This window comes from Tachypleus tridentatus, chromosome 1, assembly GCF_004210375.1.
Source record: "Tachypleus tridentatus isolate NWPU-2018 chromosome 1, ASM421037v1, whole genome shotgun sequence".
NCBI lineage: Eukaryota > Metazoa > Arthropoda > Merostomata > Xiphosura > Limulidae > Tachypleus > Tachypleus tridentatus.
The window spans coordinates 77,165,591-77,182,169 of NC_134825.1; the positions used below are offsets into that span (position 1 = coordinate 77,165,591).

General features: G+C 32.2%; 1 protein-coding gene across 5 annotated transcripts in view; it reads left to right on the top strand.

The window, feature by feature from the left end:
* Positions 1–1,458: 1,458 nt before the first annotated feature.
* The window catches only part of LOC143252946 (uncharacterized), a 55,344-nt gene continuing 40,223 nt past the window's right edge, over positions 1,459–16,579 (top strand). For 3 of the 5 annotated variants that reach the window (XM_076505852.1, XM_076505879.1, XM_076505888.1), the window contains exons 1-3: positions 1,459–1,510; positions 3,559–5,520; positions 8,285–8,418. In XM_076505852.1, the coding sequence (XP_076361967.1) occupies positions 3,619–5,520; positions 8,285–8,418 (2,036 nt within the window). In that variant the 5' untranslated portion in view covers positions 1,459–1,510; positions 3,559–3,618. Of the gene's footprint in view, positions 1,511–1,563; positions 1,833–3,558; positions 5,521–8,284; positions 8,419–16,579 lie in introns of those variants that run through there. The other 2 variants (XM_076505862.1, XM_076505873.1) reach the window with 2 other exon arrangements.

Consider the following 16,579-nt stretch of genomic DNA (forward strand, 5'->3'; position numbering starts at 1 on the left):
CTTTTTGTTATATATTTAATTAGCCCATGAAACCATTCCTATATTAGTTCCAAAAATTAGCTGTAAATGGATTCCCCTTTAATCTGGCCCAATATAGCCAGGTGGTTAAGATACTCAAATCGTAATTTGAGAGTTGCAGATTCGAATCCCAGTCACACCAAACACACTCGCTTTTTCAGCTGTGGAGACGTTATAATGTGACGGTCAATCCCACTATTCATTGATAAAAGAGTAGCCCAAGAGTTGGCGGTGAGTGGATGACTAGCTGCGTTTCCTCTAGTCTTACACTGTTAAATTAGGGACGGCTAGCACAGATAGCCCTCGAGTAGCTTTGTGCGAAATTCAAAAACAAACAAACAAACTTTCGAAAATACTCCAGTTTATGTTAACTTTTGCTAAAAGTGAACGAGTTTTAGGGTTTGCTTCACTTTAAGTGAGAAGCACAGTTAGGGGGCGTTGGTTCCACTATTTTTAGAGCCGTGTTGGGAAAAGTAAGTTCATCAATTCAAATTAAATGGATTTAATAGCTTTATTATGTCTTGGTTAATATACTGATTGTGTTTAAAGTCTAACCGTGAGGCTATTTTTTATTTAACTGTTTAATATTTACTTAAATCTTTAAAGGCGGGAGTACATTGACTAACAAATTTTGTATTGAAATCTCTATTAGCTCTTGTTCTTTCTACACTTCTCTTTTAAACACACACAACACAAAATAATTTACATTTATTTTGCACTGTTGTCTACTGTATGGTAGAATTCACTGGATTCTTAATTGTGGCTAATTATTGTTTTCTCTTGATCCACTAATTGCAGTTCAAGGGGAATACATGTAAAAAAACCGAGGTCTAATCTAAGAATTTCCTGCCATTAGCTGGTCTAACTCTTCTGCTCTGCCACAATAGTCATTAATGCACATATATATATACGTATTTCATTTCTAATCAATAAGGGATGTCAAAAGTTGTAGAAAATAATTGAAAAGTGTAAGTGTTAGAATAAAAATGCGGTACTTAAAATATTTGTTCTTAAGTTTTTGTTCTTAGGTAGAAATAGCCCCTTTTTTATTTGGTCCGCTATAGACAAATGACGCTTAGCTCAATCAGGAGAAGCTATTGCAGTGTGATGTTCCTATATTGACTTTCTACTTTTTAAAATTATTTAAAGAAGGAAGTCTTCTACAAGAATGTAGTCCAATGTGTCAGCGGCAAGTTTAGAAACACCAAAGCTAAAATATGATGTTCGATTCTTCGCAGTGAACAGAGCACACATAGTCCAATGTGTAGTGTTTAGCTAGAATAAACAAGGACTATGAAATTTGAAACATCCTGAGAAATAGCATAAGACTTCTTAAAATTTTAAATCGTGTTGAATACTAACAGATCTCTTTCGAGTAAATTGACTTAATAAAGAAAATCAAATAAATTATAATACAGTTATTTGAAAAGTTTGGATACTGCCATCTATTGGTGACCATTGTGTTATGTGCGGTACCAGAGTGGTGTAAAGTGTAAGTGAAATGCTAATTTAATTTTTAACTAACATCAGAGTTTCGCGTTATTGTGTCTCATGCCATTTTTAAATGCATGATAATGATTTAAAAATTACTTGATTTTATTCATGTTAAAAATCTAAAACATTACATACATAATATAAGTACTGCATATTGCAATAGTGGAATTTTACTACTGTAATATTTATAGTTATACTAGTACCAAGCCTACCTTGAAAATCTAAGGGTAAAAGAACAAGTGTTAACGTAATTTTAAAGTAGAAGTATAACATGTACTAGGATAAAGGAAGAGTTAAGAATTTGTGAAATAATATCTCAGGTGACGTTTGTTAATCATAACTTCTAAGTTTATCAAATTATATCAGCGTGTAAGTTAAGGAAGGGTAAAGTTAAAATTATTATGATTACCCTGAAAAAATTCTTAATTTTAATTTATTCACATTTAACTTTCTCAAGTTGGCAGCTAAGGTTCTGTCACTATTACTATTAGAATTTGTAAGTTTGTACTTGTATACAGTATAGTGTATTGTATATTAGTATGATTAATATTACTGTTTGTATTATTGAAGCTTAAGGCTTAGTTCTATGCTAGTAATAGTAATATTACTACTAAGGTTTTGTTAGTACTATATAGTATCACTAAGATTTTCAAAGTAAGCCTTGGATATTTCTTGTCCATTTTGACATTGGTTAGGTAAGAACCAAATTAATAAAAGAACCAAAACTATAGGCATAGAAGTATTTGAAGTATTTTGTTGGAATAGGTTCTGGATCTGTTTTTCTAAGTTGTTGATGTGTACCTGGTCTAGAACTGTTGCAGAAATTTTCTGTAATATGTACTTCCTTATACTGTCACAACATGACTCTGGATATTTTAATTAAAATGCTTAGAAGTATATTACTTGGTTATATAATATTAATTATTTGAGGCTTTAATCTTTTTTTTCAGTTAAAATATTGTAAGATACATTTGCACATTGTTGGAGTTCTTAAAAAATGTTATATTGGGTTGAGGAATAATTCGTGAGCGTTTTTTCAAGTTACAAAAATATATTCATAAATGAAATGCTTTCGCAAAATATTTCATGTCATTTGGTAGATAATTTTTTGCTCTAATAGATGGTGTGTTTGTTTTCATATGTCTTTAATTTTTGCTTTCATTTTCAGCTCATTAAATGGAATGTCAAGTGGACAAAATCGAGCATTTTCAACACCATCTGCTTTTCGCATTTAATATCTTGCAATTTCGTTTAAAACAATGCATACTATATACCTAGGTATTACATGAAATAAAGTATCATAATAAATGTTTTGGGTGTAATGTGTTCATGCATTGAAGTATTGTATAGTCTTGCATGTAATGCTTGAATGAAATTATTTAAAAATGCTCACGAATTATTCCTCAACCTAATACTAAAGTTAGGAGACTGGCAAAGTATGATGTGTTTATTAATTTACTAGTTAGTAAGAATCATTGCTTCTACAAGACACCATCATGGATAAACATAACATTAAGTAAATTGAACTAAAAGACTGGGGGCAAATAAAAAAACATGTTTATGTGTATACTAAAAACAAATAAAAAATTATATTGTGGATATTGAAACTTTTAGAAGTGATACTTCCGTAAGTTAAACATACCTACTAATTTTTTACTTAGTAAGTTGAGGTTGTATAACTGAAACATCAAAATTTTGCACTCATTGTTGAAACAATAAGTCATAGTGAGAGGCATATTTATTCCTACTGTGAGTCAGTTAATTCAGTGACAGTAATAGTTCTAGTTTTTGTAAAATCATTGTTTAAGTGCTAATAGTGTTTTTGAAAATATCTAATGATGAAGATAATGCATACCTGTACAATATATTACTATCACACATATCTTGTACAATAAGCATGTATAAACTGATCATTAAGTGCTTCAAAATAAAGCAGTAGGGTTATGTGTGATTTAAACATTGTTTATCTATGCATATATTTAGGTCCTTTTTTTTCAAAACAAATTAATGCAAGCTTTCATAGTGAATAATTTTGTTTCTCACTAGGTTAAAATCTGTTAAAAAATGACAGGAATATCTGACACTTAATCAGGATTATCCTGATTAATGACCATGTCATCCAACCTTATACCAATTTTATCTTCAAGTCCACCTCCTCTAAATGAGGGAACATTTTCTGAAAATGATGATGATGAGTTTGGAGATTTCACAGCAGCTAATGAAACCAACTATGATGTGTCGTCTAATAGTGTCGTGCCAAACTTGACATGTGTTCAGGATAACCATGTATATCAACCAGGAAAACAGGAAGATGGAAATGAAAATAATAGAGTTTCAACAGAAGGGAATTTTAATGAAGATGAACAACAGTTTGCAGATTTTTCAATTTTTTCTACACTTGAACAACCAAAACATTTGAATGGTTTTACTGACCAAAATATTGATGTTTGTATCACAACCAGTAATCAAATGCAGTCAGAAGCTCATCATAAATCTGATCTTGTATTAGAAGTTAACGAACATCACAAGAAAAAAATATTTTTACATGGTGATGAATTGGAAATATGTATGGATAAAGGAGGTAAGTCACTGGCAGGTGTTTCAGAATTTGAAAGTGCAATCAATCATGATATGAATAGTTCTTTTGAGGAAGAACAGATTTCGGATGTCAAATTTGTAACAACAACATGCTTTAAGACTGACATTATTTCTAGTGAAAAATTAGTGTTAAATAGTGATCAAATCACTTCTAGTCATTTTCCAGAATCTCTCGTAACACTGAGATCAGAACATGATATGAGACCACCTTTAAATTCTAGTAGTGACAAGGTATCAACTACCTTCCACAATTATCAGAAAGAAAATAATGGAGATTCAGAGGCATGCAAGATTGAACAAAGTTCCTCAGCCACATCTTCATCCAGTGTACCTCCACTAAACATATCTGATGACGAAGATGAGTTCTTTAACTCTGATGGATCAACAGGCAGTTCACCAGAAACACAGTGTTGTACAAAACTGGTACAAGAATCTACACACGTTCCAGAACAAGATAAATCTGATATCCAAGGCTCTTCATCTACTTCTAACAACTCTAAGTTTATAAACTGTTCTGCTTATATGTGGAACACACAAAATGTCATTCCTAATGACTCCTGTTTTGTTGGAGAAAACCTCCACAAAGGAATTGCCAATGAACAAGAAGATGTTGAAAAAGATGATGTACCAGAATTGGACCTTCCAGAAGTTGATGATTTTGATTTTGGAAGTTTCACAATGGCTGCTACCAATGAAAACATAATTCATGATGAAGTAGGCTCCACTACCAGCAGTTATATAGACCATGATGAAACAAAATCATATCCTTTAGTCTTGAACAAAAATATAAGCTCAAAAGCCTTTGAAGGAACATCAGATCTGCCTGATGTAATATGTGCTTTAGACACAGGGGTTAATGAAATAAATACTGAAAGCCTACAAAAGATGGAGATAGCAAACTTGAACAGAGAAGGGAAACATTGTAAAATTGATTCGGTGCAGTCATTTGGTGAGAATGGTATTGAATGTTTTGAAAACATTGTTAAAATTCCTAATACTGTAATTATAAATGAATTTCCAACAATGAAATTATCAAATGATAAATATGAATATGATGAATTTCAATGTGGACAACAAATTATGCAAGAAAAATCTTCTGTTGGAGAAAGAATTGTCTCAGAAAATGATGATTTTGGTAATTTTGAAAGTGCTAAACAAAAACTGGCAGAACCTGAGGGTTTTGCAGACTTTGAAAATGCTTCGTTCAGTGAAAGTGTGGAAATAACCAGTGAAGTACTGCCAGATGATTCAGATGGTAACTTTGCAGATTTTGTGAGCTCGGCCATTTCAGGTCCTATTTTAAATGATAAAAATTCAGTGATAGAACATGATAAAAATAGTGATGATTTTGCTGCTTTTGAATCTGCACAGAGCCTACCTTGTTTACCAACAAATCTTTTAACTGGAATGGTAAGTGTTTCATCCATAAAATATATTGTAAATTAAGCTTACTTTATGTATTTGATATGTAAATGAGACCTGTATTGCATTTTATAAATATCTAAATTGTTAAATATTCACATAATTGATAAAGATATGTTTTTTAGATTTATAAAATCTTAGGTCATTACACAAAGTTCTTTTAGTTGTATTGTCTTGCATTTTTTCCCAACTGAACACCACAGGATAGTTCTTGGTAAAGTTTATGGTGAAATTTATATGAATTTTGCATTCTGTGATGAACAGTGTTTCAGACATAACTAATGAAAATTGTGAACTTAATTATCAGAAAGGCACTTTTAGGGTCCTGTGAATAGATTTATCTTAACTGAATTGAAATAGTAACTTAAAAGATATTGGACAGGTTTGAAGAATTTATAAAAATAAATTACTTTTAATTCAACCTAGGCATACTCTTAAAAAAAGGAAAATTATAACAGGGAACATTGAACCTGAAGGAATAAGTGAGAATATCAGAGACAAAATGGATAAATATAAGTCATTTAAGTGGTTGAAAGGTTTAATAGATTATAGAAAAGCTGTGGATTTGGCTTAGAGAGAAATTAAGAAATCCAAACGAGATTATGGAAAACAGTTTGCATATTAACAGCAAGGAATTTTAAGCATGTTAAAGGTAAACAATGTGTTAAAATATGGAATGGGCACTTAAAGAATGTTGACAAGATTTTTAAGACTGAAAGAGCAGAGTTTTAAATGTTCTGTATTTACAAGAGGAGGTATTTGCAATATATTTAACCTTGAATATTCTATGGGAAATATTGAAACTATTCAGAATTATTTGGATAATTAAACTGTGGATGGTGAGTTGAAAGAGAAATTAAAAATAAAATATCATAATGTGTTTTATTATGTTTTGAAGGAGATTAAATATCTGTCATTTTTGATAGATTACTAGAGATATTTTATGAAACCATTTAGTGAAATGTTATGTAAAGGTAACCAAGCATGGTTTCAACAAAAGGACATTTTGTCTTACTGATCTGTTCCCCCCCCCCAAAAGGATGCAGTATGTTATCTAGACAATAGAGAAGAAGTGAACTTTAGCTAATAAAATCACACCAGTATCAGTTATGGAAATAATTAACTGTATTGTATGTAGAGTGGTTGGATGGGAAAAGTAAAAGATTCTTTATGAAGTCAAGTTAGTTGTTACTAATGAAGTTTCAGGAATCAGTGCTTGCTCCTTTACATTTTGTCATTTATGATAATAATATTGATAGAGAAATAATTAGTAAATTAATTATGTTTGGTGATGACATCAATTTTTTTCAGTTATTTTTAGCTGTATTAATGATGTTGAGATATTGCAAAATGACTTGGATTAATTGGTAAGTCAGACAAATATTTAGTAAATGACTTTCAGTTGTAGTGTGTAGTGTGATGCATTTGGGTTTATATAATTTTGAATCACATGTTCAATGTAAGTGGGAGCCTACTTAATAGTGTGACTGAGGGAAATGATTTTGTTATAATGGTGAAAACTTCACTCAAGCCATCAAAGCAACATTTTCTTGCTCATAATAAAAGCTTATAGAATTTTAGGGTTTATTTATGAACTTATGAATTAAAAATGTAAAGATGTAATTATACATATCACTTGTTAAGTTTAACATGAAATACTGTGAACAATTTGGTTTCCTTATCTAAGGAAGGATATTGATGTATGAAAAAAGATTCAGCAGAGAGTTAATAGAATAATTCCTGGTGTGGAAGGGTTATTATATCAATCTGGGTAAAATCTAATTTTATCTTCAGAAAAGATGGTTGAGAGCCTGACAGGTATTATTTTTATGTTTATTATCCAGGGTATTAATAGATTAAAGGTCAGATTTCTTTATGCTGTATTCTGAAGGAAATAGAACAGAGATTTAATATTTAGTAAAGGCTACTTAGGTAGTTTTATTTTTCTAACAGGATGATTGGCTAATTATTTTGTGGTTTAAAAAATGAGTTATCTTTGGTAGTAGGAAAAAACCACTTTAGAGGAGTTTAAGAGGGGAATTAATGATTTCTTGAAAATAAGGGTGAGGTTCACACTTTTATTTTTCTTAAGTTTGGATGTGAAAGGGTAATTTATAATGGCCATTTGCCCCCTTTTATAAATATAACACACTCAGCAGAAGCTATAAAATTGTAATCTGTATTTTCTTCATGGGAAAGACACATCAGAATTAAGTTTTTAAAGTTTAATGCTAATTAATTACTACAGTTTCAATTGTTAATCCTGCAAGTAGTCATAATATTGAAGTATGGAATAAATAAAGGGGATAATTAATTAATTATATATTTGATTAATGTCATAAAAATTATCAACTGATCATGATTAGTCTTTCCAGTTATGATTATTTTAAATTATTCCACCTATCCAAGTAATCAAAATATTGCTATTATGATTGTTGGTTTTTTTTCAAATATTTAAGGGTATTGAGCTTAATTAATGCTCAGGTAAACAATCATCTACTCAAAACTAGGGTTTCCAATTATTACCATTGTTAATCAGAGTTCTGTGAGAATAATTGATTGTTGAATGAAATAGAGTAAAGAGCCCAACAATTATTTTATTATAAAATTCCACTAATTGACCAGCCCTGTCTTTTAGCATGTTTTGTTTTTTCACTAACTATTCCTTTTCTTCAATTTTCTGGAATTTCAAACATTGTCTACTATATTATACTAAAAGTTTCATATTTCTTACAATTCTTGTATGATTTAGGTGTCTTCTACCACAAAGTTAAAGGAGTACTTTACTGTAGTGTTTCCTGGGAAGGTATTGGAAGAGCATGTCCACATGAAATTAGATCAAGGAGACCACGAAGCTTTGTTTCTTGGAGATCGTTTATCAAGAAGGCAAGTTATTTCTCGTTTCCATGCTATATGGTTACTAAAATACATAAATATCATGACATAGTGTTACCTCAAGTTACACATGTATATTTAATTTGATGATTGTTGTCAGAAACAAAAAGAATGTAAAATATGTAGTGTTATGTTCTTCTTGGGATAAAAAGTAGTATACAGTAAAAGCAAATAATTTGTATAAATTATATTTTTAGCTATATATGTATATGTACTTAATGGTAAGAAGAGTTGTGTACTTCATTGTATGTTATTGGTAGAAACAGTAGTTAGTATATAGTAATGTGTGGAAACTAAGTTTTTAAGGAAAATATTTTGCAGAACATTTTCTGCAAACTCCTCTTTTAAGTTTGGTTTTATTATTGATTATTTCACAAGTTAACACTCAAAAATATTGCAATAATCTCAGAGTTACCACCTTTTTTAGTGCTGGTAATTTCTTTGTTGAGAATTTTCGGTTTACATAAAATACAGATCTCCTAATAGCAACTTTTTTTTCTTTAGAAGTAGTGACTGTAGGTGTGTTATAATGGTTTAGTATATTAGGTTGTCCAAAAATAAATGTTGGAATTCTCACAAAGATACTTAGAAACAGTAATATTGAGTAACTTATCATTGGTTGGTTTAATCCAATGTTTGTTGCTAACAAGGTGTCTTGAATGCTGTTTCAACTCAGAGTCAGTTTCCCAACCCCCAAGGCAGCATGTGCAAGAAGGACTTTCATCTGATTTTCTTCTACGAATTCAAGCTTGGACAAAAAGTTACTGAAACTACACGGAATATCAACCAGGCATTTGACCATGGATCTGTTATTGAACGTACAGTTCAACATTGGTTTCAAAGGTTTTCGACATGGAGATAAAAGTCTTCAAGACCACGAAGTTTGTGGAAGGAAGTCATTCTTAGATGAAAACACATTATGTGAAGCATTTGAGAAAACAGTACTTGAGCTACCAAAAAACTCTAGGCACAAACGAATCAGGTATTGCCAACCACCTGAGTGTGATTGAAAAGACGAAAAAGTTCAATAAGTGGGTTCTGCACGAGCTGACCAAAGATCAATAAAAATTGGCATTATGAGACCTGTCAAGGATGATGCTCCAATAATTGAACAAATTGAAAATTGAGGTTCTTCCTCATTCATCTTATTCCTCAGACCTTTCCCCTGCAGATTTTCACTTTTTCAAGCACTTCGACAACTCTTTGAACAATAAATGCTTTCAAAACCAGGCAGCTGCAGAAGAAGTTTTCAGTGAGTTCATTGGTCGTAGAAACTCTGATTTCTACAGCAGGAGCATAAACAGCATCATTACACGTTGGCAAAAGTGTGTTGGAGCAAATTGTGCTTGCTTTGATTAAAGCATGTTTTACAACACTGGTTTAGAGTTTTCCAAACTTTACAGTCCAAAAACAATATTTCTGGGCAACTTAATATTACATGTTAGAAAATATTGTATATATATATATATATCACTTTTATGTATGTGTCTTTTGTGTCATGTTTTCTGATATTTTTCTGTACCAAAGCTCATTTTAATTACATGTTTATTTTAACTATTTCACAAAAGTTAAAATCTGTTCAAGTTGAGTGGTAACTAGTGTATCTATTGCTTGAATCAAGAGTGCACCAGTACTTCACTGGTGATAATCATCTTGTATTAATATATTTTGTTACTGAAAGTTAGCTTAAATTCCTAAAGCTGACAAATCATTAAAATCCAATAGCCTAATATTTGTGTTAATCATGCAGATATTAATATAAGTGCATGAAAAAAAAATTATATAAATTCTATTTTATTACTGTTTCCAATGGATAACTATTTAGACAGTATTTTTAATCATCCTTCCAGCAAAGCTGCATATACTTTAATTGGCTGCAATCAGTCAGTCAAATAAGTGAAATCTATGGTTTTACTATTTCACTTTCCTTATGTTTAACCTAGGTATGGCCTACAATTCAAATAGTGATAAATAAAACAGCATGGCACCTGATCGTGACTGTCACGTAACCTGTACTGAGATTATTGGAATATAAATGACTGAAATGCATTTAACAATTGTGAAAAAAAAAGTGGTATAAACTAGTAACATTTACTGTATATGAACATTTAAGTTTATGTTACTCTATTTCAATGTTTTTATTGACATAATCCTCATTAATTTTGACTCCTGATTTTTACTGTATCATGTCTCATAAGTATTCACAAGCTGCCAGTCTTTTTTTTCATTTTGGGCCACCACTGTTTCCACTCTCAAGGTTTTAGAAAGAGGTTTTAGGTAGTAATGTACAATAACAAGTTTAGATGTTTGGTCCATTGTGAAGCATTTTTATTTTTTCACATAACTGAATGCCTTCAATCATGATTACAAGCAAAGATTGAAAATGAAGTCTAAACTTTTATAAAATAACTTGAGATAACAGTTAATACCTACAAGGATTTTTTATCATGTGAAAGATATGATGCTAGCTAATATACAAGCAGTTTTTTGGTTGTTTTTCATAACTTGTGTCCTGTTTAGTATATAGTCAAATTATATGAAACAGCCACTGGATCCATGTTTGGGAAGTCCTCAGCTATCTTCATTATCACATCAATGATTCCAGCATACTTGTTTTCCTTCCTTTCTTGACTTCTGTACCTAGGATGCGATGTCTGAACTGCGAGTTGGAAAATGAAAAAAACAAATGTGTGTGTGTATATGCTTGTGTGAGTGGTTCTACACCTTTATGGTATGTGTATTTAGAGACATATCTGCAGCAAGAACAAAAGTTGTATACATTTATGCACAAGTAGAGACATACCTATTATAAGAATAAAGTTTTTGTACAGTTATGTTTAGTGATATTCCTTATTGTACAGGGTGGCCCATAAGTCCCTACCCATCCATATATCTTATTGTATCTAGGGTGTCACCAGTATTCTTGAGCTCATGTACCCATGTATTTGTCACAATTCGCTCTTTAACTGTAAATGGGCTTACATTGGCCATATTTCTCTGAAAAAAAAAAGAAATTTATAATACATGCGTAATTGAATATAACATAAGAACATATGGATGGATAGGGACTTACGGGCCACCCTGTAGAAAGTGAAAGTGAAGTGTGCAGTTATGTTTATTGAATGCATCTTTATTTAAATCAAAGCTGTATAAAGCCATGTATATGCATATTTAGTCATATGTCCATTATAGAAGCACTGTTTCAATAGTTAGTGTAATTAGGTACAGTTGTATGATGTGTTTATTATGTGATACATCTGTAGAGGATTAGGTTATCTAAAGCATCGTATACTTGACATTTCTATTAGAAACAAAAGTTATTTACATATGTCTGTTTAATGGTATGTTTGCCATGAATAATAATCTTATTTTGCTGAACCAATCTTGCTCATTTTAAATTATTTGTGAGCAATAATTCTTTCATATACGCTGTTATTATTATGCCTTCTTGTAAGAATTTTAAACAAATTTTATTATATGACAATATAAAATTTACTAAGCATGTGTTCATGTATACTTGATTTATTTTTCATCACTAAATTTGCATATTCTTTATCTAATCTTCCAGTATTTGGTTAAAATATCGTAACCAAACAAGATGAGTTTAGCAACAAGATTGTTGTTAATGATATAAGAATCATAATTCTTGCATTTATCGATATATCTGACATACACAGGGATATATGTTTAATAAATGTGCCTGTTGTAGATACAGATATTGATACACTTGTGTGTTTAGAGATAAGTATGCCTTAAAATGAGTTTGTATTTCTAGAAGTTGCCAATGGTAGAAATAAAGTATACATTCATACACATTTTTAGACATTTATGAAAAAAGGTGAGGTGATTTTAATTTCTTTAACAATACATTTGGTATGTTTCAATGTTCATTGAACATTATATTATATTGTTATGTTATATTTTTGATAACTATCATTTGAGACTAAAAAGGTATAAGCTGAAACTTCATGTAAAAATAATTTTTGAGAATGTGCATTTCATGGGTATTTTGCAATATGGCATCATAAAGGTAGAATTTATATACTGTTGTGTGAATTTATAGATGTATGTGTGGTAGAAAGAAGTGCTGCATACAATTAAGGGTGTTTAATTGTGTGTCTGTAGTAGAAGTCATATATGATTATGTATATTTAATGATAAATAACTTCATTTGTGGAAGTAGCAAAGGTTATACATGTCTATGTTCATTTATTGATATGTCTGTAGTACTTGGAGTAAAAGGGTATACAGTTATATGGATTTAGATATATATTTGCATTAGAATGAAAAGTTGTAAAATATTAAAAATAACTGGTTATATACATTTGGCTAAAGCAGAAGTTGTATTAATTTATTTCTAATTAGTAATATTTTTGTGGAAAAAGCAGTCGTGTACAATTATAGGTGTTTCATAGTGTAATAGTTTCATGAGTAACTGTTGTATAAAGTTATATATGTTTAGTTGACAGTCTGCAATAGAAGCATAAGTTTAAAAAAATTATCTGTATGTGTATTGGGAAATTAAACTGGATATCTATCATTAAGCCCATTGCCCAGAACTTTAACAACATTTAGAGTCTTTAGGCTAGCATGTTGGCTATATTCAAGGAGTTCCATTCTGCAATATTCTACAGAAGGGAATACAACATACAATTTAACAAGTTGTTCATTCAGCTTTGGATGCAATGTATGTTCACCAAGCATTAAAATTGATTGAAAAAAGAATTGAAAGCCTTTGTGTAGGTCATTGAATTCTGCGATTCATTGCTTATATCAGATGGATGTGTGTGAATTTAATGGTAACTGTTATACATGACAGTGTCTATCCATAAATTGTGATGAAGTAGTTTCATAATATGGCCTGTTTTAGCTGGTTTGGGTTTTCTTTATTTCTATATTCAGTGATAGATACAAACACCCTATTGCATTATAATATATACAATACTTCCATTTATTTAGTTATGAAGAGGAACCATATATTTGGTGAGATTAGAATTCAGTGTGTACTATATTGAATAGTTTGTTCAGCCATCCATAATTTGCATTGGTCAGCCAGTAGCATTAACCCATTACACTTAGATCTGCTTTGAAAGAGAAATGATATTTTATATTTCCAAATATATAACAAAAATTTATGGGAAGTGTAAAAAAGAAAAAAACTGTGACAAATTCCAGAAGTTTATTCATTTCCCCAGCAGTAAAATATGACATCCTTTTTCCCAGTATTTGCTACTGGGCTGCCAAAGCATGATGTACAACTTGCAGTGAAAAATGTGGTTGATAGTCAAAGATTTACTTGAAAAATGAACCATTTTTACAAAAAAAATAAAAACAATTTTAAATTTGAAAAAGTTATAGTTCTTGTCAAATTTTATGTACTGGAAATTAGGATGTTCATTTTCCAGTTTTACACAAGAGACAATATTATTAATATACCAGGCCTTCTGAGCGAAAGGAACATTTCTTAAATTTTGTCTTGAAAGTAGGTAGAAGTTTATTATATTTTATACATCAATTTAGCATATTTTAAAAAAAGAGTTCAAATAAACACCACACCTATATAGCACAATTTTTTTAAGCCATGACATCATGGCTCATAGAATGCAACTGAGTTTTTTTTTTTTGTTGTTTTTCAAGTACAAACTTTTAGCTCACAGTTTCTACATCTCTTGAGTGCTTTAAGATCTAATTGTAGTTTTGGACTTGGGTTGTCAAACCCTTTTGATTGAAGTATTTGACCACACCTGAGGGCTCATAGGTTAAATTACTCTAATCCTACATAAACCCCCTCAGTGTGGATTCCTGTACGTGGTGAGGGGACCTCTCAGGAAAGGTTCTGTTCTTTCAGTTTACCTTCTCTGGGATCTAAACATTCACCCATGTGTTTGCCGTGCATGGCAACCCGTGAGAGGGAGGAGAGGATCCTAGTGGTTGAGGGGTCCAACCCTAACACACCACTTTGCCCTTGAATTCCTGTAGATGGGCAGCCTTGGGGTGGTCCCCTTGGGTCAGTTGGCTGGTCCACTTGGGCTAGGGTCAACCAAGTATCAGTGTTGGATGTTCTCAACAGGTGTTGTGGACATTGTATCTGATGCTGGTGTTTGGGTATAGTGCTCACGAAACCCTGGCTTTGCTGCAGTGCCCTTGTTTGACATTGTAGTGCATCCCCTCACAGGGCTCCATGGTGGGTGGAGTCAGTGGGCACTGAAATTTTTCTTTTTTATTGTGGATACTTCATTCCACAACTACAGTGTGAGTGCAGATAGATCTCTCTGTGCCTCCAAAAGAATTGTTCTCCAAACAAATGAAAAGTCTTTTGACCTCCATGGTTAAAAAAATTGATGAATCAACTTCAATACCTATCTCTGTTCCTTACATACATTCCAATAAACCCCACGATCCACATCCTTTGGTTCCAGGTACAGGCATTTCCTCGGATACATCTTCTTCTCCCACTCCAAGATGCAAAACAATCATTCGTTCACGTCCTCAGTCACTGGAATCCCCTTCCAACAGCAAAGACCTGCCCAATTGACCCAGGGCAGGATCCATGGAAGTCGATAGACCTCCCTCGAATAAGGACAGTAAGGAAAGAAGACATGGTCATAAACAAAAGGGTTCTACACACAGTTCACCTACATGTAAATAAAAATGGCCACCCTGATACAATGGAATTGTCAAGGTTTACGTTCTAATCTGGATGACATCAAAACACTGATTGCTTCCTTCCATCCTGTATGTCTTGCCTTACAGGAAATATTTCTGAAACCTGCCAATACAGTTACCTTTTGGCAGTTTTCTTTGTACAGAAATGACAGGCTGTGTGATTGATGAGTGCATGGAGGGGTGGCACTATTGGTTGATGAGCATGTGTCCACCCTGTCTTTGCCACTAGACACACCCTTGGAGGCCGTAGCCATCTGTGTTTCCTTGGGTCATACCATCACTATTTGTTCTCTCTACCTGTCACCTGGAGAGACATGGTCAATCAGACCTTGATGCTTTCATTGAACAGTTGCCGTCTCCCTTTTTCATCCTGGGGGGACTTTAATGGACATCATCCCCTCTGGAGAAGTGCTGATATTGATATGAGGGGTCGCTGTGTAGTGCATATGCTTTCTGATTGCAACCTTTCTCTTTTCAATACTGGTTCTTCTAATTATTTCCATGCACCTAGTCAGTCCTTTACTGCTATTGATCTCTCAATTTGCTCCCCTTCATTATTCTCCCATTTTTCATGGAGAGTTTGAAATAATCTACGAGGCAGTGATCATTTTCCTATAATATTGAAAGAGACTGGCTGTGGTCAATGCCACCCGACCCGCATATCCCCACAGTGGAAGTTGGATCAGGCAAACTGGCCCTCTTTCACTGCTCTCGCAGAACTTGATCCTACCATCGTCTGTAAGCCATCAATAGATGACTGTGTGGCAGTAGTAACTTACTGTATAAAATAAGCATCTGCTCAATGTATTCCTAAAACCTTGACATGTTTTCCACTATATCCTTGTCCATTGTGGAATCCTGCCTGCCATATGGCACGGAATGCTCAAAACAGGCCTGGGATACTTTCCATCTAGTTCAATTTGAAATTAAAAACTGGCTGTCACATTAAATAACTCAAAACCAGGAATGGAAAAGCCAACTTCAGGTGACTAACGCTGCTGTTTAAACTACTCATTAGTCATCCTGGCGAGTTGTTATAATGTTGCTACACGTCTTTTAAAACCTTTTTATTACTTTTTGAAAATGAACATAACATCAAATAACTTGGAACCAGGACTGGAAAGGCCAACTTCAGGTGACTGATGGTGGTTTTTTAACTTGTTAGTCTTCCTGGCGAGTTATGATAATTACAGTTATGCTACAGAAAGCCCTTTACAACTTGAATAACTGTTGTTTTTCTCTTAATGTTGTAGACTAGATGTAAAAATTGGCTTTATGTTATTTATGTGTTTTTTTTTAAACATTGTTTTCTTTTACCTTAATCTCCTTTTATGAATTTTACTAAATTTACTCTTAACTTTTTAACGGATGTTTGGTGCAGATAGCCTAGCTGCTTTGTGCCATAAAACACTAAATCAACCAACCAACCTACATAAATGAATTTCAGTTTGAGCTAGAAATCCTGATTAGTATTAAAATTAAATTG